This window comes from Pelodiscus sinensis, chromosome 17, assembly GCF_052426305.1.
Source record: "Pelodiscus sinensis isolate ZL-2025 chromosome 17, ASM5242630v1, whole genome shotgun sequence".
NCBI classification, from domain to species: Eukaryota; Metazoa; Chordata; order Testudines; family Trionychidae; genus Pelodiscus; species Pelodiscus sinensis.
In genome coordinates this window covers 30015040-30040550 of record NC_143068.1, presented here as the reverse complement: position 1 = coordinate 30040550, position 25511 = coordinate 30015040, and the positions used below count along the sequence as shown (strand labels likewise).

General features: G+C 49.3%; 1 protein-coding gene across 1 annotated transcript; it reads right to left on the bottom strand.

Moving 5' to 3' along the window:
- Positions 1-587: 587 nt before the first annotated feature.
- PPDPF (pancreatic progenitor cell differentiation and proliferation factor) lies at positions 588-12317 on the bottom strand. Its single transcript, XM_006132489.4, has 5 exons — positions 12150-12317; positions 4441-4530; positions 2210-2287; positions 1772-1868; positions 588-977 (listed from the first exon to the last, which is right to left on the bottom strand). The coding sequence occupies exons 2-5, from the start codon at positions 4493-4495 to the stop codon at positions 863-865; spliced, it is 345 nt and encodes a 114-aa protein (XP_006132551.1). The 5' UTR covers positions 4496-4530; positions 12150-12317; the 3' UTR covers positions 588-862.
- Positions 12318-25511: the final 13194 nt, after the last annotated feature.

Below are 25511 nucleotides of genomic sequence, written 5' to 3'. Positions count from 1 at the left end.
GGCCTTGAAAAGTGACGAGAGTATATTATGCTACCCCGAACCCCGATAGCAGGGCCTTCATCCCACCTCCGCCTTGTGCAAGGTGAGGGACGTTTTCCCCAGTACACCTGGGGGTGGGAATAAAGAACAACCCAGTGAGACAGCTGGCCACTATGGGAGGTAGCCAAGGGGCACCATAGCCTTGATCGAGCATGTTCACCATTCCAGGGAAAAGGTTTGAGCCGAAACCGGAGCTGTGGTTTGTCAAGCACACTGTCACTTTGTGAGCAGCCGTGGTTCTCCTTATCCCCAAGATTGAAGAGAAACTGACTTAGGGTGAAATCCATTTTGCATGAAGCCCCTAACCCATATGAGACACACTCCCAGGCATGGTGCTAGCAACTAGGGATGCAACTGGTTAACCGTAACCCATACAGGTGAGACTTACCGAACAGAGGCTGGTGCACACCCCCGCCCCTCCCAAACTTTAACTGGTTAACTATTAAACAGGATTTTACATCTCAACTAGCAACCACTCCTCCAAGACAGGCTAGTAACTTCCTGCAGAGAGCAGGAAGCTCCCAGGAGAGACTCAAAACCACACAGCATTTAAAAGGCTGCTTAAGTTTATTGGTTTCCATTGAAGAAGTAAACAAAAGCGTTACCAAGGCTGGATGGAAAGAACGCAGTCAAGTTAATGAAACGGTACAAAGGCAGTGTAGAAACTTTTTTGTTGTTTTTTGTTTTTTTAAAAACCTACGTCTAAATACTTAAGGCAGCCTGTCTACTCTACGGGGAGGGGGAGTGGAAAATGGGCTCTGACGCCTAGCGTTTGGATCAGAAGCAGCAGCCAGGCGGGCAGCAGGAAGACGCGCCGGCCTGTTCACGCAGATGGCCCAGCATTCGGTTTGCTAGGTTCACTGGCGTGGCGCTTCCTCATCACTTCCTGAGCCAGGCCACAAGTGATCATGCCGTGGGCCACCTGGAAAGTTCCTGAACTGAAAGACAAGAGGGCGAGGCACAGGATGAATGGCAACACCACACACACACACACACACACACACACACACACACACACACACACACACACTCTCTCTCTCTCTGACAGCAGCTGGTGCAATTGCAGCTCCCTGCTGTCATTACAGCTCATTGTTTACGCTCCAGCAGTGACCCCAGGACAGACTTTTAGGGAGATTCTTAGTCCAGAAGCTCTCAGACCCAACCATCACTGATGTTCCCTCCAATCTTTTCCCATCCATGTGCAGAATAAATTTTGTTGTGTACACCACGGCATGTTTGAATGTGCACCATAAGGAACACCACAAGCCTAACTGTGGGTGCTTTGCTAGTCAGTGGGGTGACATTAGACTCTCTCTCTCCAAGCTCACAGGGAACACTGGCTACCACAGATCAGGCAGCACTGCCTGGCCAAATGAGCAATTCGGCAGCAGGACGGTGGCCGGCCCACAGTCCATGTTTTGCCCTCCCCTGTCCTAGAGCCTCCTCTTATTAACGAGTGACAATGCTATTGGCTCTCCAAGGAAAATTAGGTTAGTGAGTCCTTTTGCCTCTATTAGCTCTTAGCTTATGGGTGGGTTATTCAGCTTCCCATACCACCTGGAAAGTCTTCGACATGCCGGGCAGCATGCACTCAAGCAGAAGTCTTTATTACAAGTTCCTCCACAGTGCAGCCCTCCCTGCCCATCTCCACTGCCATCTTCAAAGCTACCCTTAAGCATCGGAGTTTCACTCCATTCCCAGGCTCTGCATGAGCAGCAGCAAGACCACTTACTTCTCTGGGGACTCCGACACAGTTGTCATGACTGGATGGGTTGGCTTGCCAAAGAAGAAGCTCGCCCACCAGTGGCCAGGGTCAGACTTGGGAAGACCTGAAAAGCGAAGACACACATGAAATGACAGCTGGGTATGGTAGCTTGAGGAGGTGATGTAGCAGAACCCAGTAGTTCCCTGATTAGTTTATGCATTGTGCACCATCTCGTCCTATGGGATTTTTTTCTGCCACTGAACAGTCTGTATTATCGATGGATAATGCCCTTCGCTAGCACAGAGAAGGTGTTTGAAGCGACACCACCTCAGAAGAGCTGCGGAGAAGGTAGCGTGTCACGTTACCATTAGGGAGACTGTGCAAGAGCGTTTTGGCCACATGTGTTACCCCCCCCCTCCCGGGAGGGGGCTGGCCTAAGGACCAGGCTGTAGAAGAGGTGCTTACCCGGATGGTGGGGGATGACCTCCCCAGAGTATTCAGCACTTCCGCAGGAGCTGTTGCTGGAAGTGGAACCCAGACGCCCTGTGAATGAGATTGCATCGCATCAGACCTCCCCGCCAATATTGGATCATCTGCCACAGCCAATATCCTCACAGTAGTTACTACCTGGCTTGCCGTTACAGAAACCATCTGCTAGGCTACTGTTTTAGGCCCAGATGTGCATTCCTGTACCAGCTGATTCCTGCTCCGCTGGTACGTGCCCCAACATTTAATGACATCCACTCCAGACAGCAAGCGTCAGGGAATGTCAGAAGAAGGATGGGCGAGTGCCATCTCACCCGTGGGGATACAAAGAACCTCAAACAGCCGTCCATGAAAGCTTGGTAGTTACAAGCAGCAGCAGGTTAACACCACTGCTTGGAGCACTAGTGGTCAAGTCCAACTAAACCATCTAGAAAATATTAGTGAGTCATCTCAAAGTGGACACAAGCAGCCAAGTTTAACCCACACACAATTGCTTGCAGACAAAACTACAGCGGAAGGCTTGTGTAGGAGTCTAAGTCAGGGAAGTTTGGGGGAAGGGCAGGTTTTGGTTTGATGCACAGTGGGGAGGGTAAGCCAGAATTCTATACCTAAAACTCAGGATGAATCAACTCAGTGGCTTGGAGCTGTCAAAAACGTTGCCCTCGAGCACTGCGGTTAGGTTGGCCTAACCCCTGGCCGAGACAGAGCTAGGCCAACGGATGGATTCTTCCATCCCCCATCTACTGCCTCTTGGCAAGGCATTACCCAAATGGATGGGTAAAGCTTTCCACCAATGCAAGAGTGCCTACCCTACAGCAGCTGTGTAGCACAGGCATCCTTGTATGGCAGGGGCTTGCCTGAGGGTGAATCACAATCCATGCCAGTTGGCCAAAAGCTGTTGGTCTCCAGCAACTCCTATCCAAATGCCCAAGGTGCTTCATGAGAATTCCCCCTGCCACCCTGCATCTAACAGGTGTGTGGGGAAAAGACCACAAACCCAATCCTCAGTAGGTGCTATTTGGTGAAGCTTAATCAACAGCAGAAGATGTGCCCTGTACTATCAGCTCGTGTGGCCACAAGATGCCTGTATCTTTTCTATTTAATTTGCCTTTAGCAGAAGTAGTTCTTCTACATCGTGTCAGGCCCTGCCTATACTAGAATGAAGGATTGAGGCTCCACAGATCAATCTTCTGGCGTTTGATTTAGCAGGCCTAGTAAGGACCCACTAAATCAAATGAGGAGGGAGCCCCCAGTCAACTCCCAAATGCCTTGTGGTTGTGAGGAGTAAGAGAAGTTGACAGGAGAGTTTCTACAATACATGTAGCTGGAGTTGTGCATCTTGCATAGATTTTTCTCCACCAGTATAAACCTGGCCTTAGCTAGTACCCTTCTCCTTCCCCCACCCCCATTTCAAGGTAATTAACCCTTAAGCCTCCAATGGAAAAAAATCATTGTTCCTTTGTATGGCAGCTCGTATGGCTGAGTACAGAGGATGCCTGTCCAATGAAGCGAGTGTGGGTTATCTCCCTGCTGATTAGTAAATAGGACTCGCCCCCATTCTTGGCTCTTAGTCTCCTGTTTCAACAAAAATACCGCCACGTCAGGCATTTGTTTTGCGTGCATAAGAACGGGTCTTTGTTTAAACAAAGCCTAGCCCTGGGATGGATGAAATGTCAGAAATTCCATGGCCAGCAGCGGACATTTCTAAATTAACCCCCACTTTGGGTGTTGTAAGGGGTTCTGCGGGTGCTGCTTTGAAAGGAACAATCGAGAGAAACAGTACATTGGTACTGAGCAAGGCCACGGACGCTGATGGCTTTGGCATGGGCACAAACAAGAATCAATTCTATAGGAAGCACAGATCTGTCAAGCTGGGATTTTCCAGAGGCATCTAACGGCGTTGGGAGCCCAGGCCCTACTGAAATGCAGCGAGGGATGGGCTTTCAACTCCTTTGGCCTCCTGGGAAATGCAAGTTAGAGGGGCCTATACATGCACTGTGGGGAGAAAGCCAGTTTGGCTGTTTGAGCAGTCCTGCGTGGGCACTACCATCTTCGACTAAGGTAAGGGCAGAGTTCAGTGACCGAGCTAAATCATGCCACGGAAAGAGGTCTGAACAAGACAGGTCTATTCCCCACCCAGCCACATCTGTAACGCGGTCGAATGGGGGCCCGGTGGAGGCGCTCACAAAGAGCCACGTAGCCGTTCTTACTTCTGTAGTAGTCATGGGTTGCCACAAGTGAGCCGCTGGATGGGATTGCTGCCATGGTACTTGGTCTTGGTTCTTGTGCCGATATAAACCCTGCAAGACAAAAGCAGCGAGCCTTCAGATTATGGGCAAGTGGAGAACCACATCCCACAGGGAGCAACCAAAAGTGGCATAAGACTCAAAGTATCTTCAATTACCATCATCATGAAGCCTAAGTCACGGGACAACGTGCAAACAAGGGAGAGAAGATATGCGACAAGACATCATCCCTGAGGATCCTCGAGAGCGCCTCACGCTATTTCAGTAACAGACTTTCATAGTAACAATACCTAATGTGCAGGAAGGATTTGAATACGTTTAGTTTGCAACCTGAGAGCATGCTAGTTGGAATTCATTATTGAGGAGGTTCTATGTTCTTGGTCTTCAGACTGTATTAAGGGGAATTGTTCTCCTCTGCATGCAGTACTACCATCCATGGACTAATACTTTAGTGGTGCAAAGTACTGTCTTAAAGGAAGCCAGTCACCAAGTTACAGGAGGACATCACGAGCAGATCTTGTGCATGCAAAAATGAGTCCATCTTGGCTAGTACATTTTACCATTTCCCTGAAGGTATTTCATGTAGCTGCAATGTAACCACCTTGTAATTTACATGAAGTCAGGAGTTATTCAAATTTGGAAAAATACTGTAGAATAGTCAGATCCAGTTTAAGCTAATTCTTTTGTCGTGTATATATTTGTTGATTCAATTGAGTTTTACTGACTGCATCCCCAAGGAAGTTAACTCACAAGACTGCTCATATTACATAGTGATCACAAACCACACACACATGCTAACCACATCCCCAAACAAAGCCATGACCCCTTGCTAACAAAGTAGTGTTAACACCACAAGACAGGTTGATAGCAACAATGGTGTCATGATCCCTTTGCTTTTCCCTCCCTACACTTGGTATATTAGTTGAATGAGCCCACAAACACTAGACATCCACTACCTCACTTCTCGCAAATCACAATTCAACGCCACTGCTCTAATAGCAGACACTTGCAGACTGCAAAGTTGATTGCTTAACAAAACCAAGAAACCAGAAAACAAAAAACAAACAAAATCAAAGCTTAACATGAGGAAGTTACCCTGCACTCAATATCCTTGAACAGAAAGAGGCCAAGTCCATGGATAAGTTACTTAATTGTTCTCAACCCTATAACTGAGTAGTTCTCAACCCAATAAATGAGTAGCTAGAACTTTCCAATAATCAAGTGCTACAGTACATTTAACATGGAAACAATCTACAAGAGCAAGCTAGTCACATCTCTAGAGCACTCGCCAACAGGGATGTTAAAAAAGCAGGTAACAGACCGCTGAAAATTTCAGCAGTTACAACATGTACCTGTAGCATGGGGCAGCAGCCAGCTTTCCGGGAGCCACTGCACATCAGGAGCTGGCTTAAGCCAACTCTCAGTGTGCACCAGCTGCTGCTGCTAATACAGAGCCAGCAGTGCCAGGTGACAGCTCCTTGGGAGCAGGCCAGGAGCCTGTGTGTAACCATTAACAGTAACCAATAAGCACAGGCTTATCTTTAAAAGTGTAAACAGTTATCCAGTTACACCTCTACCCACCAACAAGACAAGTTTCATACCCCATACTGCACGCTCCATCTATTCTGTAGGTCAGTCTCATCAGCCGAGTACATGTGTTTACAAACACTTGCGGAAAGGCAGGAAAAACGGCTCACATCACTCCTTTCCTTCCAAAAAAGCAATACGTACAGCTTACGGCGGGTTGAGGATACCGCCAGCTTGGGGACTTGGTTCAGTTCCCAACTACCAGACTTCCTGGATAACCTCGGGTGTGTCACTGTGCCTCTAAGCCTCGCCTGTAAAATGGGGGTAGCATTTCCTTTGTCATATTTATTCACATTGCGCCCTCTCTAACAGGGACATGTACAGCACCCAGCATAATGGGTTCCCCACCCCTCCCCTGTGCTGTGACCTACAGGTGCTATGGAATATTAAAAAATAATAATTGTGCAGGGCTCTGTTTCTTCTGCGCTCTTATCCCATGTGCACTGCCAGGCTACAACTAGAATCATTTAAAAAAAAAAAAAAAAAAAAAACACACACATGCTCCTGTACTGCAACTCCTCAGTGCTCTGCATGGTCTTTGAAGCACCCAGCTAAGAGACGTTCACTCCCTCCCATCAAGGCAACAGCACACTAGTGTAAATGGCACCTCTCCGAACCCATTTTCAGCATTAGCCAGAAGACCAGGGTATAAAATATTAAGTAACAGTCTAGTTCTACAGGCACCTACTCTGGACAAGTGTCAGCAATGCTGACATCACATACTTCTGCTGGCCTGCAAAGTAAGGAGTGGCTAGCTAGGGAAAAAAAGGGAGGGGTTTTTTCAGTGCTCCAGCCAACACTACCAAAATTTAGATTGAGATAGAAAAGTTAAACCCCAAGACGCTGGATAGCCGTCAGAACTACCTGAAGGTGCTGAATGGTACAAAGAAAAGAAAGCTGCCATCTGAAGTGACTAATAGGGTGGCAGGCAACCTTTCCTTCCTCACATTGTCCTTTCCAAAGTGCCCATCCGGCTAACTGGGTCATGGCAGCCGTGCTACTTGTAAGCCACAGCCCATCTGCTTAATGGAGAGTTTGTGCACAGGCATATTACACCCCCTTCTTCACACCTAATCTAGCTTCAGTCTGCTTGCAGGCAGACTTCAAGGTTCCCCCTACACCCACTCTTCCAATTTGCCACCATGACTGCTAAGAGGGTCCTGCACCGTGGAATCCCCTTCTGTCTGGGCGAGCCAGAGGCAGACTGCTAGTCTTCCAAGCAGAGTACAAGACTCGACTTCCTCTGGTCATTCAGTCGATTAGCTAAGGAAACCAAACCAGAGAAGTGCCACCAGGAAGCTGCTCTAGACAATTAACACACAGGGATAGAAGCCAGAACCCGCAGCACGACCTGTGGGAAACATCCCACCAGGTGGATTGCAGCAAGATTGCTACTTGTCAGGCAGTTGCTCTATCAGGTACAGGACACAAGGTCTGTTTGAATGGGATACGTCCAGACACCATCATCCCCTGCTGCTGCAGATTACGGGGCATGCATAGTAGCGGGAGGCAACTCAGCACAATGTGATCATGCAGAACACAGAGGAGGGGCAAGCAGACAGGAGGAGCAAGTTATGATCTAGGAAGCAGGACAATAAACAGCTCCAGGACAAACTCCACCCCCTTTATAGCACAGCTTCAGGAACACCAGTGACAAGGTCAATCCAACTATTCCCAACCAAGGAGGCTCTCTAGAGCCCATCCCGTGTCAATGGAGAGAAGAATGGTTAAAGGGGCAGGGCTTTAATTTGAAAGTTCGACAACAAAAGCAAGAGATTCTATAATATGGAGCTTCCATTTCAGTCATGTTAGCAGCAAGAGGGAACTTGACCAAATACAGCTCTGAGAGTTCTACGTCCCTCCTCTTACATAGCACAGGCTGAACCTCTCTAGTGCAGCACCCTGGGGATCTGACTAGGGCTGAACCAGAGAATTTGTTGGACCACAGGAGGTCAATCGGGTCCAGCAGCATTGCCAACACTTCTACTGCTTACTGGACTCGGAGAATTCATTTAGGGGTCAATTAGAGCTGCACAGCACAGAGCATTGGGAGCCAGGACCAGTGGCTGTAAACAAACTTGATTGAACTGCAGGAAACTAATGTAAAATCCCATTTCATCGGTTAAACATGCTGGTTAACTGTTTAAACAGGGGTGGGTGGTAGGCGACTCCAGCTGGGCACCCTGCCCACTGAGGCTGCTTTGGGGGGGGGGGGGGAGGACCCCCCACACCCAAAGGGCCCAGCTGTGCTGGAGCAGCCCCTACCCATGTTGAGTAGGAAGCTGCTCCAGCTCAACCTGACTACCAGTTAACAGGTAACCATCACCCGTTGGTGATGTTCAAGGATTAACCATTGATATCCCAATAGAAAACTTGGTCACACTCAGGATAAGCTGACATCTAGCTTACTTATATCATGATGAATCACAGACGTTACTGGACCGGAATGCCAGACTAGAAAGGTTCAACCTATACCCTTTAGTTTATCCTCAATACTCCTGTGAAAAGGGGATGTGTTACCCCCTATTTATTTACAGCTAGGGAACTGAAGCACAGACTATGTGACTTGCCCAGGGTTGCACAGGAAGTCTGTGGCAGAACTGAAGATGGCTCTCCAAGTCCTAGGCTAGTGCTCTCTCCCAGCACTTTAGATGCTAAAAGGGGCTGCACATTTATGTAGCCAAGGAACTGCTTGATCAGTATGGGGGTAAGAGGAAACAACTTTTCACATTTTTCAGCATTTACTTACCACAAGTGGAAAAAGTGTACAGAGATTTATTTTTTTTTGGCGAAATTGAAAAGGGGCAAGTGACCAGAACATCAGTTGCCAATGAAGGATGTAACATCAAATAAAGTTCGTTTCCTAGTCTGTGTTTAATAGATCCCATGGAAAAAAAAAAAATCTCATCCCAATTCCAGCCAGATACATGTCACTCCATGTGCCACATTATATGGAGGAAGGCAGAGGGTCTCCAAGTCAGTTTGAAAGAAAGAAAACAGATTTGTACTTGGCTTGGCTGCTAAAACCTTATCGAGTAAAGCAAATGTTCCTTTTAAGTTTTTCTGCCCATGTGCAGAATAAATGGTTGTGCACCAAGGTATGTGCAAATGTGCACCACCAGTAGACACACATTCTGTTGGGTGTTGCCAGCTGTGGGGGCTCTGCTAATGAGGTGGGTGGCATCTGAAACTCTCCCACATGGCCACCCAGCTTACAGGGAACACTGTTCAGAAGTTTGAGTGTGGTTTCACACCAATTTATTTCTCAGGAAGGCATTTCTGCCTCAGTAGAACTCCGTGCTTAAAACTCGACTGTAATAGTCTAGTACAAAGGCTCTTCAACTGAGATTCAGGGACTACCAGTGGTTTGCAAACTCCCTCCATTTAGGTAGATCAGGGCTCACTTCCTCTAAGGTGCCTGCCTGGGTGGCCACACACAAGGGGATGAAGGGCCACTCACGGAATTAGTGGCTCACAGGCAATGTGGCACTAGCTAGGTGCCTGGATCCTGAATATGCCCATGTAAGGTATAGTGGTAATGCACATATAAGGTGTAGGGGAACAGGGAGTAGGTCGGACAAGACGGGGGGGAGGGAAGAGGGGGAGAGAATTTGATGCACAGGACTGTGGCAGCCAGAGAGGCGACTTCCCCCCAGTTCCAGGAGTGGCTGCCAAGAAAAGACTGCCCCCCCCCCGCCTTCCCTGTAGCCAGGGGTGGAAACAGAAACCCCCTACTGATACTATCAAGAGTGGTGTGCTTTTATTTGTACAAAAAAAAATGTTTATTAAGTTTTATCCACAGCACTTTACAATTGGTGAAGGATCACTGAGTAGTTCAATGAGCCCCTCAGCAATTTTCAAGTGGCCCATGGGAGAAAACAAGTTTGACAGCCACTACTCTAGTATTAAAAAGGCAGCCTCTGGTTTTAGTACTTCCCAAAGTCCATCAGCTTGATGCTCTATCCATTTGTTCTAAGATATTTTTAGGACAATGTGTGCACCAAAACAGTTAAAAGGGATTTCCAGGACTAGCTTTTAGAACAATACATGGAAGTAATAGTAACGTTATCAGCATTCAAGCATGTTGCTGCATTAAAGAAGTTCAGAATTGATCCCATTCATCTATCTGGTGTATCCAGTGTTCTTTTACTTGAAGTACCAGACTATGGAGTGTAAGTGCTTTGATCACAGAATGGAAGTGAAAACCGATGAAGAATGACTGAACTGCCTCTGAAATTGTTTGATGAAGAGGTAACCGCTAGATAGGAACCAGCATGGCAAATAAAATTCTATTCCCCTTCCCATCTGTGGGTCTAGCAAACTTGCTTGTGTTGTAACAGATTTATTTCTGTGCTCAAGGAAATCTCATGCAAACCAACGTACCTGGTCCATCCAGTATAAGATTTGTCAAAAAATGAGCTTGGAAATGCAACTGTAAGCAGTGCTGTTGGCACTACCAAGGCAGCTGGTTCATCTATTTAAGCGTTCACTGCCTGGAAGAACTAATGTTTGCCTGAAATCTGGTTCATACCAGTTTGATCAGACTCCACTTAACTCGTGGCCTTTTCCTTCATCCACAGCCTGTTTGAGGTGGGAATACAATTAATGCAGAAGAAAGAACAGCAAGAGAGCTTGCACATTTCTTAGGTGGACTAGAAAAAAAATTAGACTGCATCTATTCATGGGGGGTGGCTTTAATATTTTTAGAAGGCTACGTGGGCTGTGGGGGGTAGGGGAGCGACGATGGTTATGTAAACGGAAGGAAAAACATTATTAAAACGGACTGTTCGACTTACAGCTGGGGAGGAAAGGGGCAGGTCTTTTGTCTCTTTTAGAGAAATCTTCACTTGCCTGCAGCTGGGGGTGGGGAACTCTGCTAGAGCAGAGAAGCTGAAAAAACCGGACTGAACTGGCTCGCAGCAAGCTAGAGGGAGCCCTATCCCATCCCCCTCGCTTAGTTTCCGAGTGTTGTATGTACTGTACTTCGCGGGCGTGATCTTGCCTCCACCAACTCGCTCGCTCGGCACGTTTCTCAAGTCATGGGGGGGAGGAGAAGGGAAGTGAAAAAAGGGCTGCTCAGTCTCCCATCCTGGGTCAACACAAGTCACAAAAAAGCCGTGCTCGGAGCAGAGGCGCCATGCCACCCGCAGCTCTGCGATCGGCATGGATCAGCTGCGGTGACAATGCCCTAGCAAAACCCCACCGGCTGGGGTTAAAGAGTCCTTAGACGCGTGTGGAAAGGCAGGACCAGACAAAGACCGCTCAGCAGAGCGGACCCAACACAGGGGAGCGTCGTTTCCGGAAAGCACACAGTTGCCAAAATCTTGAACGAACTCAAACGCAGTTCTCCTGGGGTCTCCGCAGTTCGGACCGGCTAGTGCCAGCCCAGGCGGGCCGTGGAACGTCGGGACACGGCCGTGGAACGTCGGGACACGGCCGTGGAACGTCGGGACACGGCCGTGGAACGTCGGGACACGGCCGTGGAACGTCGGGACACTGGTCCTACCCACTGGTCAAACTCCATCCATGTCACTTACAATGGGACTAAGCCACCGACAGTCCATTCCACGCCTGTTTCAGGGAAACCCCGTTTGTCCTGCTTCTCGGTCTCTTAAAAACTTCACCCACCTCTATTTGCCCCCTTCTTAGGCAGGGTGTGTGTGTGGGGGGGGGGGGACAATCCTGCGACAGTTTCACCGTGGGGGGGAGAGGGGGAAAGATCCGTGTGTCTCGGTACACGGCCAAACAAACGAAGGAGGAGCTCCCTTTCCAGATGAAAGAGAAACACTTTTAAAAAAAGGCTTTACAAGGGAAATCTATCTGGTGCTAGACTGTCCCCGCACAAGCCAGACCTGGCAGCGGAGGAAACACAGCAAGCAGCCCTTTTGTCAAATCAACACAACGCTCGGTTTTACAACGCTGCAGGCGCGCACACACACACACGTGTGAGTTACAGGGCCCCCCACACCCGGCCGCCCTCTTGGAGGCATCCCCGGCTCAGCTCCCCACCAGTTGCTCAAAGTTTCCCTTTCGCGCAGCCATTCTCTGAAGCCCCAGCTAATGCGGGAGAAGAGTCGTTGTTTTACCTTGTTTCTTTTCAGCACTGCTCCCAGCACCCTCACGGCTTGAGATCACAGGTGGCGAGGCTCAGGGGAGTAAACGCTAGGCCACAGGGCCCATTTGCAAAGGAGATACCGGGAGTACACTCCACGTCCACAAAACACAGCCAAGGTCTAAGGGATTTCAGAGGCGGCGCAGCGCGGGTTTATATAGGCTGGAGTGCAAGGCGCGTCACAGCTCGTGGAAACGCTGGGGACGCCTCCAATGGGAGGGGAGAAAGGAGGGAGGTCCCCACCCCTAACATAGGGGGCAAGGGCTCTCTGGACTCAGCTCCACTGGTTATTGTGCAAACTGTCCTGTGTTGTTATTTGGTGTCGTCTGCATCATTGACCCCGAATTCGCACATTCAGCACGTGAAACATGATTCGGAGGGGGTCAGCTTGCAAGTCAAAACCTACCTCCTCCTCCTGTTGGGGGTGGAAACAGGCAACGTTTTGCAAACAGCCCAGCCCCTTACAGACCATTCTAATCATTATTCAATTAATAGGGCAAAATCATCCCCATGCAATTCTGCTCAAGTGAAGGGTGTTCCACGCTGACATGAATCTGGTTTATTAATGTAACTTAGACCTCAATTTCCCCTTTCTGCTAGCTTCATTTTGCACTAATTTGTTTGCACAGATGAGTGTAAAACCAGAACAAAACCACTTATAGGTTAATGTGAAAGACTACACACATTTCCTTCCCCCCTCCCCAGGAAATTTTTTAGCAGGCTGGCCAGCAGCCTGGCTCAGTCCTGGCTTGCAATGTGTCCGAACCTACCCCTGCTGTGACTCTGCATTTAAAATGTATTAAGAGCCGTGGGGGCAGGCAGCCTGGCTCAGTTCCGGCTCATGCTGGGTCCGGGAGCTCAGACCCCACCCCCTAGACAGGCGCTGCTGCCTCTTTATCAGAAGCAGCAGCTCAGGGCAACCAGCTGCTGGTCAGCAAGGGGAGCTGTTTTTTAAACTGGCTCCCCTTGCAGACCAACTACCACCTGGCACCTTGAGGCAGAGGGCTTCTCAGAAGTGAGGCCGGAGCACACTGGCTGCCAGCCCTGCCCCTAAAAACTATAGGCTAGTAAACTAACAGATAAGATTTAATGAGGTTACTTGACTATTCAATTAACCGATATTTAACATTCTAGTATCCAAGATGTGGGAGTACCATGGATTCATATGGAGGCATTAAGATATTCTCTGTCTTATTCTCTAACCTTTTTATAATGATTCCTAACATTCTATTTGCTTTTTTGACTGCTGCTGCACACTAAGTAGGTATTTTCAGAAAACTATCCACACTGACTCCAAGAGCTCTCTCTTGAGTGGTACTCACATAGTTAAGTTATGAATGTTTTTCTGTGTTTGCAGGATCAAGTTCATGTGCCATCCAACACAAATGCAATTCCATGCTATGACATAGATCAACACAGTGAAGCAATTGCTTATTTCAAGTAAGATCCTGCAGTTCTCCCAGAATATCCCTATTCAGTGGGGGTTATGGAAAGACAGCAGGATATGAATCCCATCAGCTGTTTGTTACTAAAGTCAAGGAAGCCTCAGAGTTTAGGTATAATTTTTTTTCCCCAGTTTAGTGTTGTTAACTAGGGGTACAGAACTGCTTATGGCCCAGTACAGGAAGTTCCTGAGCTTAAAAAAAAGCAAAGAACATTTGTTTTCTGGCAATTTAAACTCCCTTTGAAACAAAGATTCCATCCATCATAATAGCAGAATCTGGGTAAATTCAAGCACAAATTGTGTTTATGGGCCTAGATTTTGTGCTCCTCTCTTCATGGGCTCACCTGTGTGGCTCTAACTGCAAGATCAGTAACAAGAGAAGCAAACCTCTCACTTCCTCATCTCTCCATATGCAGCAAACTAATGATTTTTAAAGGACACTTTATTTTTAAGCAAAACTCCCCACTGAAATCAGTGGGAAGTAATGCCTAGAAAGCAATGACAATACATGCATTTGGATCTTTTTCATATTTTTAGTTCATTGTCCGGCAGAATTGCAAGGGATTAGGAAAAGGAAAGTCCTGAATTCTACCCCAGGCTCTGCCTCTGACTTACTCAGGGGCCTCAGGCAAGTTACTTTACCCCTTAATGTGCCTCAATTTACCCATCTATTAAATGTGGCTAATAATACTGACCTACCTTCCAAGGATGTTGTGCGGGTGTGATGGCGAGTTGGGGGTTTCCTGATCCTGCACCCCCATAGCAGCCAGAACAGTCTCCACCAGCCAGTAGAGTAGAGAGGGATTTATTGATTTTCCAGAATACAGCATAGTCCATAGTGATGTGTCTACCGGGGGCAGGGCCAGGATGGCTCAAGGCCCTAGGATTAGGATCCATCACCCCTAGCCCCCAGTTTAGCCTGTTCTCTCCAGGCTTCCCAGACAGCAACTGACCCTCCCCCGCTCTCAAGTCCTTTGTCCCTCTCTTCCCTTAACTGGTATAACCGGTTTTGCTACCATCCTGGCAGCTGCAGGATACCCCGTGCTGGGCCGTGCTTACAGATAGCCAACAGTGGTGGGTCCCTTACAGCCCAAGCATAGTAACCAACAAGGTACTGACTCTACACCACAGAGGGATACTTAAATACTGTAAGGCTATGTCTACACTGGCATGATTTTCTGGAAATGCTTTTAACGGAAAAGTTTTCCGTTAAAAGCATTTTCGGAAAAGCGCGTCTAGATTGGCAGGACACTTTTCCGCAAAAGCACTTTGTGCGGAAAACCGTCCGTGGCCAATCTAGACGCAGTTTTCCACAAAAAAGTCCCAATCGCCATTTTCGCGATCAGGGCTTTTTTGAGGAAAATAAATCTCTGCTGTCTACACTGGCCCTTTTGCGCAAAAGTTTTTTGGAAAAAGACTTTTGCCCGAACAGGAGCAGCATAGTATTTCCGCAAAAGCAGTGACAATCTTACATGAGATCGTCAGTGCTTTTGCGGAAATTCAAGCGGCCAGTGTAGACAGTTGGCAAGTTTTTCCGGAAAAAGTGGCCAGTCTAGACACAGCCTATACTTTGAATACAGAAATGCTAAACAAATGACTGTTTACATAATCCTTTGGTACCTTTCAATGCACATCTATTGTTAGCCAGTTTTGTTTTGTTTTCCTGCATCACATATGCATGTGGGTGTGTTATTATAGGGTTCTTCATAAGCATTTGATTAGTATTATTTATATAGCTTTGACACATTTTAAAAATAACACCTGGACTGTTTAAATGTATGCACTGTATCCTTCAGTGTGTTGCAAGAGAATTATATGTCTCCCGATGAAGTAAAGAGAATTAGCAAATATATAAAAGAATAAGATATATACATGCAAAAGTAGGAATAAGAGCCTCCGGAAAAGGGCGCTTTTTCCGGAGGATCGGGGCCAGTGTAGACGCTCTTTTCCGGCTTTTTTAAAAGCCGGAAAAAAGCGGCGGACATTTTTATTTAAATGCCGCGGGGGATATTTAAATCCCCCGCCCATTTCCCTACTACGACTGGTGAAATTTACATGCCCCTTCCGGAAAAGGGGCCAGTGTAGACGTAGCCGCTAAGTTTTGTATTTCCCAGCCATTTTGTCTTAGTAAAGCCAAGAGTATGTCCCAAGTCCCTCTTCAAATCTGTCCTGATATACACCCTGTGTCCCTTCTAATTATGCCTAATGATACCTTTATATAGCACCTTCCCTACAGAATTGCTTTATATATTTCAGTGTGTGTGTGTGTGTGTGTGTGTGTGTGTGTGTGTGTGTGTGTGTGTGTGTGTGTGTGTGTGTGAGTGAGAGAGAGAGGGAGCTAAGACACATTCAACACATTTTAAAGGATCAGCAGCTAGTTAAATGAATTGTGCTGTGGTTAAGCTAATCACTCTGTCATGGCAATTTGGGATGAATCAAGGCTCCACAGCATGTTGATTCAGGAAGGATCAGGTCTCCGCCCTAAGTCAGTTAACACCTGCACTGTAATATGTATGTTTACCAAAAGGAAAAAGAGTTAAGGTGGAATATGTCTTGATACGGCGTCTTCTCAAACCATATGCTTACACACAAGCAAATATATCTAGGTCAGATAGCAGAATACTACATGAGCAGAGCATGCAGTGCATTTAGGCCAGTGCTGTGCTGGGCGTACAATCCAAGTCAGTGGCTATAAAAAGAGAGGGTTGCCTGGTGTTACATTGCTTCACTCTCAGGAAGAGTCATGAAAGGTGAAATTGACACAGCAAAGGAGCCATAGGAGGCCTTGATGCAGTGGGACTGCCATGGTTTTGCTGCTTGTTGGGGAGTTCTGGTAAGCAGAGGAGCTCCGCATGCTTGCATACAGTAGAGCAGGGTAGGTGGGATAAAGAGGACTCAGAGGCTGGTTGGGGGAGAGATACGCGAGGGCCAGAGGATCCTGTTTCATTACCCTACTGCAGTGGCTCTCAAACGTTTTGGCCCACGACCCACCCTGTTCAACGCAGACCTTTCTGCAGACCACCAGCCAATCACCAATGATGATAAAATGGGTGCAGAAGCAGGCTAAGGGAGGTTGCATGAGGGGAGGTCAGGGTGGCATGGAGGGAGCAGGGTGGGGGTGCTGGGTTTGGGCAGGAGAGGAACGGGTCGCTAACCTGGCTCTGTGTGCCCCGCTGCTCCCATTGGCCAACATTCCGGCTAATGGGAGCAGCAAGGAAAGTCTCCAGGCGAGCAGTTTCCATGCAGAGCCGCTCCGCCTCCCGCCACGAGCTGGATCTGGCCCGCAAGGCTCCCTCTCCCCCAGATAGAAGCTGGCACAGGTGCTTCTATCTCGTGGGGAGGAGGCTATGGGGCTGGAGCACCAGTGTAGGCTCCCTGCTGTGGAGGGGAGGGAGGGGAGCCCCAAGCCCACGGCCCACTTGCAAGATGGTCGTGGAATACTAGTGGTCCATGGACCGCACTTTGAGAACCACTGCCCTACTCGGAGAATTGTAGCTCCTTCCTGAGGTGGGGCTTCAGTAGCCTCAATAGAGAGCTAGTGGAATTGTGGTCGAAAACCCCAAACAGTCCCCAGCACCAGGTCTACATACATACATATGCTGGCTGACTGCGTTGGGGGTGGGAAAGGGGCATTTTCCTTTTATCTAAGCATGAAACTCAGCAGGAATGGAAGTCCAGAATTGGCTGGGTTTTCTCTCCGATTCCCATCTAGTATGAGCCTCTTATTTTCCTACAGCTGTTTTTCTTTAACACAGTGCTTTTCCCGCAGGCGGATTCCATGTTGGGTGTGGAAGGCAATACTGAATTTGGCAGCTGGTTTTTGTCTTCACTCAGCACTGAGATCATTCAGGATCATTTCAGGCAATGTAATGTACTGGGCAAAAACATCAGGAATGTATATAACCAACAGGACAGAGCTGACTGGAGCAGCTGGCACCTCGCCTCTTTCAGAGTCACCCGGACATGGAGGAGCACATTAATAAAGCTCTAGGTTCTAAAGGAACACCATTTGTTACCCTCCCCACTCAAAATACAGTGCACCATTCCCTTTACCTCTAACTTCCTAGAGCCCTCCCAATGGCTAGATTTCCTCTTCTGAATTTTACCTTTACTCTCTGGCATCATACCTGGTTATTTGCCAAACAGGAAAATTACATCTCAAGAGACACACACGGCCACTGAGCTGTGTGCGGGCTTGCGAACAGAGTCACTCTTCGCTTCTCTGATGATTAGCTTGCAGGAGAACTCAGGGAATCATTTTGATTGGGCTCCGGCTGCTGCAGAGGGGAGATCAGAAAAGCACCAGACTTTGTTTTTGTGTAGGGTCTACAAGAACTATAACTGCTGGTTTTTTATGTTTGTAACCCCCAAGGAGATTAGCGAGATTCCTGGGGCTCTGTCTGCAGGCAGTTCAGGGAGAGGCACACTGACCCTGGTAGCGAGGGGGAACCAAGGCAAACTCAGAGTCTGCCCGGCAACCAATAGGGAGTGAGATGCCTCTCCCGGGGAGTTCAGGAGAGGGGAGAAGCCATTTTTTGGAGGAATCTGGAGCTAGCCAAGGCAAGGGCAGGGCTGGCTGTGTGGGGAGCTGGTAAGCCCCAGGCCTGCATGCAGGGTTCCCCGTGAGAACTGGCCTCTAGGGACCCGATAACAAGATCCCACCACTGGGCTTTTCCTTTCTCCACTCCTGATTCCCAGTTTGTAGAGTTTGCTGGGAAACTTCCCCAGCCAGGCTGAGTTAGCCCCCAGCTCCCTCTGTGAGTCCAGTCGCCACATGGTCAGCTCTGCTCTGTGGCTAGTTCAGGGCTGCTTCCTGCTGCGTGTGTGTCTGGGTGCCGGGCTAGGAGACTACAGTTTGGATTTTAGTACAGTTGTGTAATCTGCCCCTTGAGCCCTGCACCCCTTTGTGGTGAGGGGAAATCCTGGGACGGAAGCAGCTGGATTCCTGCCTGAATACGATCCCTGCCAGCAGAGATCAGCCCCCTGCAGGGATTGAGGAGTCCAGAGTCATCTCTGAACTGGAGGATGATTCATGGAGTTTGTGAGTCTTTTAGTTAGACAGGGAATTTGTTTTGGGGACCCCCCTACTCCCTGAACTGTGTCCTCAAGCCAGGGAGTAAGGGTTTGGGGATTTTATAACCTGCTGCATATTAAACCTGTGGAGGGATTTACCACCTTCTCCCCCTAGTGAGTCCTTTGGGCTGTACTGAACCCAGTCAGCCACACTGCTAAACCACTGCAGAGAAGAATTTTGCGGTCATAAGTCATTAAGGGTCCCAACAAAGTACACGTACCAACAGGACACGAATCCTACATTTGCTACATAAAGTCACGGGACTGGGGCAAGTCACAGATATTAGCAGCGTGGGCATCGGTGAACCTAAAAATAGTGCTTTGCCCTGTTATGTTCTATTTGTCTCCTGTTTAATATAATTATTGTGTTGAACATATTGGCTGTGTCTACACTGGCAAGTTTTTCCGGAAAATCATCTGATTTTCCAGAAAAACTTGCCAGCTGTCTACACTGGCCGCTTGAATTTCCGGAAAAGCACTGACGATCTAATGTAAAATCATCAATGCTTTTCCGGAAAAACTATGCTGCCCCCATTGGGGCAAAAGTCTTTTTCCGAAAGACTTTTGCCCGAAAGGGCCAGTGTAGACAGCACAGTTCTGTTTTCCGCAAAAAAGCCCCGATCGCGAAAATGGCGATCGGGGCTTTTTTGCGGAAAAGCGCGTCTAGATTGGCCACGGACGCTTTTCCGCAAAAAGTGCTTTTCCGGAAAAGCGTCCTGCCAATCTAGACGCGCTTTTCCGAAAATGCTTTTAACGGAAAACTTTTCCGTTAAAAGCATTTTCGGAAATTCATGCCAGTGTAGACATAGCCATTGTATGTGTTTGTGTTATTTCCTGGAAGTCTCCAACTATCTGGCAAGTAAGCGGGGATTACCCTGGGGTTAGAATTTTCCTCCCAAGCTACCCTGGTGACCCTGCCAGGAAGGAGTGAGGGGGCTGGAGGCACCGCCAAATGAATTAATAGGGAAAAATAAAGAGGATACACCCTGCTGAGTGGGTGGCAGGATCCAGAAGAACCCAGACCTGTCCATTAAAAGCCATAAGCAGATTGGCATTAAAGAAGGTAACCGGGTGGAGAGGGGGCGCTACATGTTGGAGGGAGTTGTTGGTTAAAGTCACAATTAAAAAAAAAAAACAGGGCTGGATACTAGCCACAGGCAGCAGGTGGAGAAAACTTTTGGCCAAAGGAAACTTCCCACTGGCCTAAATCTGGTAAAGCATGGGTTCCCAAATGGAGGGAGATGGGAGCACATGAAGAAATTCCAGGGGGGGGGTGAGGCAACCCAGCCCCCCCATCAATCCACCCCCAAGTTTTGCTGCTATTTTTGTTTTTCGGCCCTGGTCAGTTCCTTTTCTTTTTGCTCCGCAAGTTTTGCTGTTATGGGGGGAGGGTTTTTCCAAAATCGAAAAGGGGGCTTGATGCTGAAAAGCTTGGGAACCACTGAAAGTGTGCTTCTGTGTCAACCAAACCCCTCCCGGCCCTGGGACATATTGGAGGAAGGAAAGGTCAGTGCCCTGATTTCCTACACTGATCATTTATTGGACTACGGTCTTATCTAGATTATACACCCGTGGCATATGTTAGAGCAGCCTCGAGGCCAGGGGTGGGCAAGAATTTTCGAAGGGGGAGCCACTTAACGAATTTGTCGTGGGGCAGTTCCACCCCCAGAAGGGGCGGGGCCTGGCGCCTGGGGAGGAAGAGGCGGGGCCTGGTGCCTGGGGAGGAAGAGGCAGGACGGGGCACGAGCCTCCTCCCAGACTTGTCTGAGGCTGGAGGCTTTGAATCAAAAACAAAGCAAAGGGTTCATGGCTCCCAGCCCCGCCACTTTTGCGTCGCCTGGCAGCTGCCCCGTGTAGCTGTGGCTATTTAAAAGGCTCACGGCCCTAAACCCTACCAGAATAACGCTGCAACTGGGTGCCAGGAACCATTTAAATAGGATCCTGCTGCCTGAGCCACCCCCTGGAATTTCGGTGGCATGGGCAGATGCACTTCGCGGTCCGGATCCAAGTGTTAGGAGGGATGGATCCAGCACCTGGGCCACATCTTGCCCTGCCCTGCCCTAGGCTGCTCTAACACAGGGACAGGGGACAGGCTGGTCCGCAGGATCAGAGAGCTAGAGGCAGCTCCCTAACTTTCTCTTCACTTGTGTACCCTGCGCAGATCTCAGGTGCAGGGGAAAATCCGGCCCGTAATATTTAGAAACTGGTGATGACTTCTGATCAGTGCGTGGCCCACCAAACCAGAGAGAATTCCATCAATGGGTGGGGTAAGACTTTCCTCCCGTGTCGGGGACAGCAAGGTGAGTTTGCAGTGATGTCTCCACTCACATCAGCATGACAGTGCAGCTGCCCGCACCTTCCTTTGTAAGACAGAATATACACGGCTACCATATCCTATGGTTTGTGTGACTCACATACACATGCGAATGAAAACAGCTGCTTTCATCTGCTACGTTCCAGGCACATACGAAGCGCATCTGAAAATCTCTCTTCCTTACAAAACAATGTTGCCAACTCCTCGTGGGTCTAGGAACAGAACACAAGAGTGGCCAGACTGGCTCAGATTAATGGTCCATTTAGCCCAGGTTCCTGTCTTCCAACAGTGGCCAATGCTGGCTACTTCAGAGAGAATGAACAGAACAGGTGAGCTTCCAGGGATCCATCCCCTGTTGCTTTTCTTAAAGCCTCGGCTCCTAGAGTCACGCGTGTACGTGAGAATCTCTACGTTCATTAAAACCAACCACAAGAAAACGAAGGTTCCACTCCTCCAGGTTGCAAAGAAAAGCTTCTAAGGGGTCGCCATGTTAGTCTGTAACTGGAAAAACTTAAAAAACAACGAGTATTCCTGCGGCACCTTAGAGACTAACAAAATATACAGAGCATCATGAATTTTTGTGGGCACAACCCACTTCAGATGACAAATATAGAGCAAGAGGCACAGAGGGTCAAATATCAAGCAGAAAAAGAGGAGAGCGGGAGAGGAGAGAAAAACTGTCAATTAAAGTGTCCCTGCTAAACGAGGCTAATAGAGTGGACTGTAAGACAAGCTTGAAAACATGCCCAAAGCGCATCCTTAGAAGCCTTAAGTCAAAGAGAAAGAACCGCAAATGTATCTCTTTGATCTCATGATTTGAAAGCCACTCTTGCAATTTTTGAATGCTTGGTGTTGGCAGTGCTGAAAGTATCTTTTCTTTCTGCATGGGCGCTGGAAATCGTGGGGCTTTTTCATACGCGCTGATGGCGTTTTATCAGCCTGTTGTAGATGCTGAGTTCTGAAAAGGAAACCATAGCCCTGTACCTGCACATCATTCCTTCGGGGAGACAGTGCAGTATGATAGTGAAATACCGTGGATGTGTTGCATTGTCTCTTTCATCATATGGAAAAAAACACCTCCCGCTCCCCAGTGAAGGCACGTAGGGAGTGCCACTAAAGAAGCCAGCTTTTTCCCAACTGCTCATGCACTTAAGAGCTGAGCTTATACAAAGCATCTGTGCAAAAGAGCCATGAACTTTTCATTAGGAGCTGCTTTAGCCTATGTCTGCAGCCAACACAGTGCCTTCGGAGACTTGCTGCGCACAATTATATGGAGCCCCAGTTTGGGTCCTGTTGGTGACTAAGCCCCGGTTTGCACCCCAATAATGGAGGCCTCAAAACGTTGCTCAAACTGTGTAGCAACAAAGGAAGAGACATTTTCCCCTGAATTCCAGGATATTTATGCCAGCTTGACCAGCAAACATGTAAGGACAGACTGTCCACGGCCATTGTGCCAGTGCACAAGGGGAAGAACACACAGGAGGCTTTTTACCTACACGTCCCCATGTTCCCAGGGCAGTGGTTCTAAAAGTGTGGTCTGCAGACCACTAGTGGTCCACGACCATCTTGCAGGTGGGCCGTGGGCTTGAGGCCCTCCCCCCCCCACCACAGCAGGGAGCATAGTTGAAGTGCCAGAGCTGGCTTCCTACTGCAGGGGGAGGTGGGGTGAGCCTCGCGGGGGACTCGGCTTGCAGGGAAAGGAGGTGGCTCTGCACACTACCGCTCCCCCTCCCCAGCAGAGGGAACTGGCACCTGGAGGCTTTCCCCTGTGCTCCCGTTGGCCAGAATCACAACTAACGGAAGCAGCCGGGGCAGGGGGGTAGCACCTGGGAGCGGCAAGAGGCACAAAGCCAGGTAAGCGCCTAGACCCTGCACCCCAATCCCCCTCATGTACCCCCTTCCCACCAAGAATCCACACCCCACCCTGCTCCTGCACCCTCCCTTCCACCCAGACCCCCCCAGCCCACTCCTGCATCCTCCCTTCCATCCAGGAACCCCCCCAGCCCACTCCTGTACTCTCCCTTCTACCCAGACCCCCCGCTAGCCCGCTCCTGCACCCTCCCTTCCATCCAGGAACCCCCCCAGCCCACTCCTGCACCCTCCCTTCTACCCAGACCCCCCGCTAGCCCGCTCCTGCACCCTCCCTTCTACCCAGACCCCCCCAGCATGCTCCTGCACCCTCCCTTCTACCCAGACCCCCCACTAGCCCGCTCCTGCACCCTCCCTTCTACCCAGACCCCCCCAGCCCGCTCCTGCACCCTTCCTTCTACCCAGACCCCCCGCTAGCCCGCTCCTGCACCCTCCCTTCTACCCAGACCCCCCCAGCATGCTCCTGCACCCTCCCTTCTACCCAGACCCCCCCCAGCCCGCTCCTGCACCCTCCCTTCTACCCAGACCCCCCCAGCCCGCTCCTGCACCCTCCCTTCTACCCAGACCCCCCCCAGCCTGCTCCTGCACCCTCCCTTCTACTCAGACCCTCCCAGCCTGCTCCTGCACCCTCCCTTCCACCCAGACCCCCCGCCCGCTCCTGCACCCTCCCTTCCACCCAGACCCCCCGCTAGCCCGCTCCTGCACCCTCCCTTCTACCCAGACCTCCCCAGCCCGCTCCTGCACCCTCCCTTCCACCCAGACCCCCCCCCCAGCCTGCTCCTGCACCTTCCCTTACACCCAGATCCCCCCCCCCCAGCCACTCCTGCACCCAAGCTCCAGGCCAGACTCCTACCTCGAGCTCGCTCCTGTGTACAGGGAGATTTAGGCAAATCCAGTAATGTACCTGAACGACTGTTGCTTACTGCTTAAACTTTAGCAACCCAGCTAACGGGCCCAAATTAAACCTAGACTGCAACTTCTGCATGGCCAGAGTCAGGAAAAAAAAAAGGGAGTTTGGGTGCCACAGAGAGGGCAGCTTGACCCCGCGTCCTTCCTGAGGCCTAAATCTCTAGAGAAATCACTGAGCTATACATTTAGAAAAACAGGAAGTTTGTCTAAATGCCCTAAGACATGTATCTGTCAGGGCCCCCCGCATGGAGTCTCTGAAGAAAAAAAATGCATCTGGTAAGAGTGATAAGAAGAAAACCTCTTGCCTATCCTTTTAAAAGTGCTTGCCTAACAAGTTTTTGAGTGACATGTTAAAATTAATGGAGATTGCCTATCTCCTAGAACTGAAAGGGACCTTGGAAGGTCATTGAGTCTAGTCCCCTTCCTTCACAGCAGGACTAAGTACCATCCCTGACAAATTTTTGCCCCAAATCCCTAAATGGCCTCCACAAGGATTGAACTCACAACCCTGGGTTTAGCAAGTTAATGTGCAAACCACTGAGCTATCCCTGCCCCTTAGTGTAATACTATAGGATAAATATTATAATACTAATGGATTAATAGGGAAGGAATGTTTGAGTTAGGGGAACAATTTTGGGGAACACTTGGAGGGATGCCTCAAGGACTCCTCACATCTGGATGCATCTTCGTCCCCACCGGCAGACGGAAGACTGGCCATCGGAAGCCTGCCCAGTGTCACTCGAGAGCCACACACAACTTCCGTAACTATCGAGGGTGCGGGTGTTTTACTACCTTGTTGCGGACGTGTGTTAAGTGCTTGAGACTAAGTAAAGTTTAACTTTAAGTGAAAGCACTCTTGTGTTGTCCTCTTTGTACCATCCATCTATTGGTCGGACGACTGTCTCCCCTGAATTATTTCCTGACACCACCTCGCAGAGAGTAAAAGTTACCGAGAGGTTTGGGTTGAAAGTTCCGCGAGTAACACCTGAACCCAACCTCCCAGCCAGACTCCCACCTCCAGCTTGTTCCTGAACCCAACCTCCCGGCCAGATCCCCATCCTGAGCCCACTCCTGCACCCAACCTCCTGAACAGACCCTGCACTCCCTCTCTCTCCTGCTCCCGTTTTGTCATTGTGGGTGGTTGGCTGGTGGTCCGTGGAAAGTTCTGCCTTGAGCGGGTAGGCCATGGGCCCAAACGTTTGAGACCCACTGTCCTAGAGCAAGGGCCAGGGATAATTGCACTACGGTCTCCGGAGAACGCAGGGAGTGTCCCTGGACAGGCAAGTTCTCCAAGGGGATGGACAGGGGGATGTAAAGCCATCACCCCACCTATGCTCACTGTTGCAAACCCAAAACATTCAACAATCACAGGTCAAGCCCCCACCATCATGAAAGCAGGTTAAAAATCACAAGACTTTACACCCTCCTTGCCAACATATCGATTCTTTGTGTTTTCCTTCGGTTTCTGAGCCCTTGAAAAGCATTTGGGCCACATTTTCAAGGGTTGCTCTGCAACCACAAGAGCTAGAAACTTAAAATTTCTTCTATAACCCCTCCTCCCCCCCCCCCCCCACACACAACGGAAATAGAGCAAGCTGAGAGTCCCATTAGAATCGATTGTGCCCAACACTTTAAGTAACACATTCAATATTTTCTGCATGTACTTCATTTTCTGCACGGACCCACAGGGGGAGGGGGAGAGCCATTGCCCTGAAAGAGGCACCAGG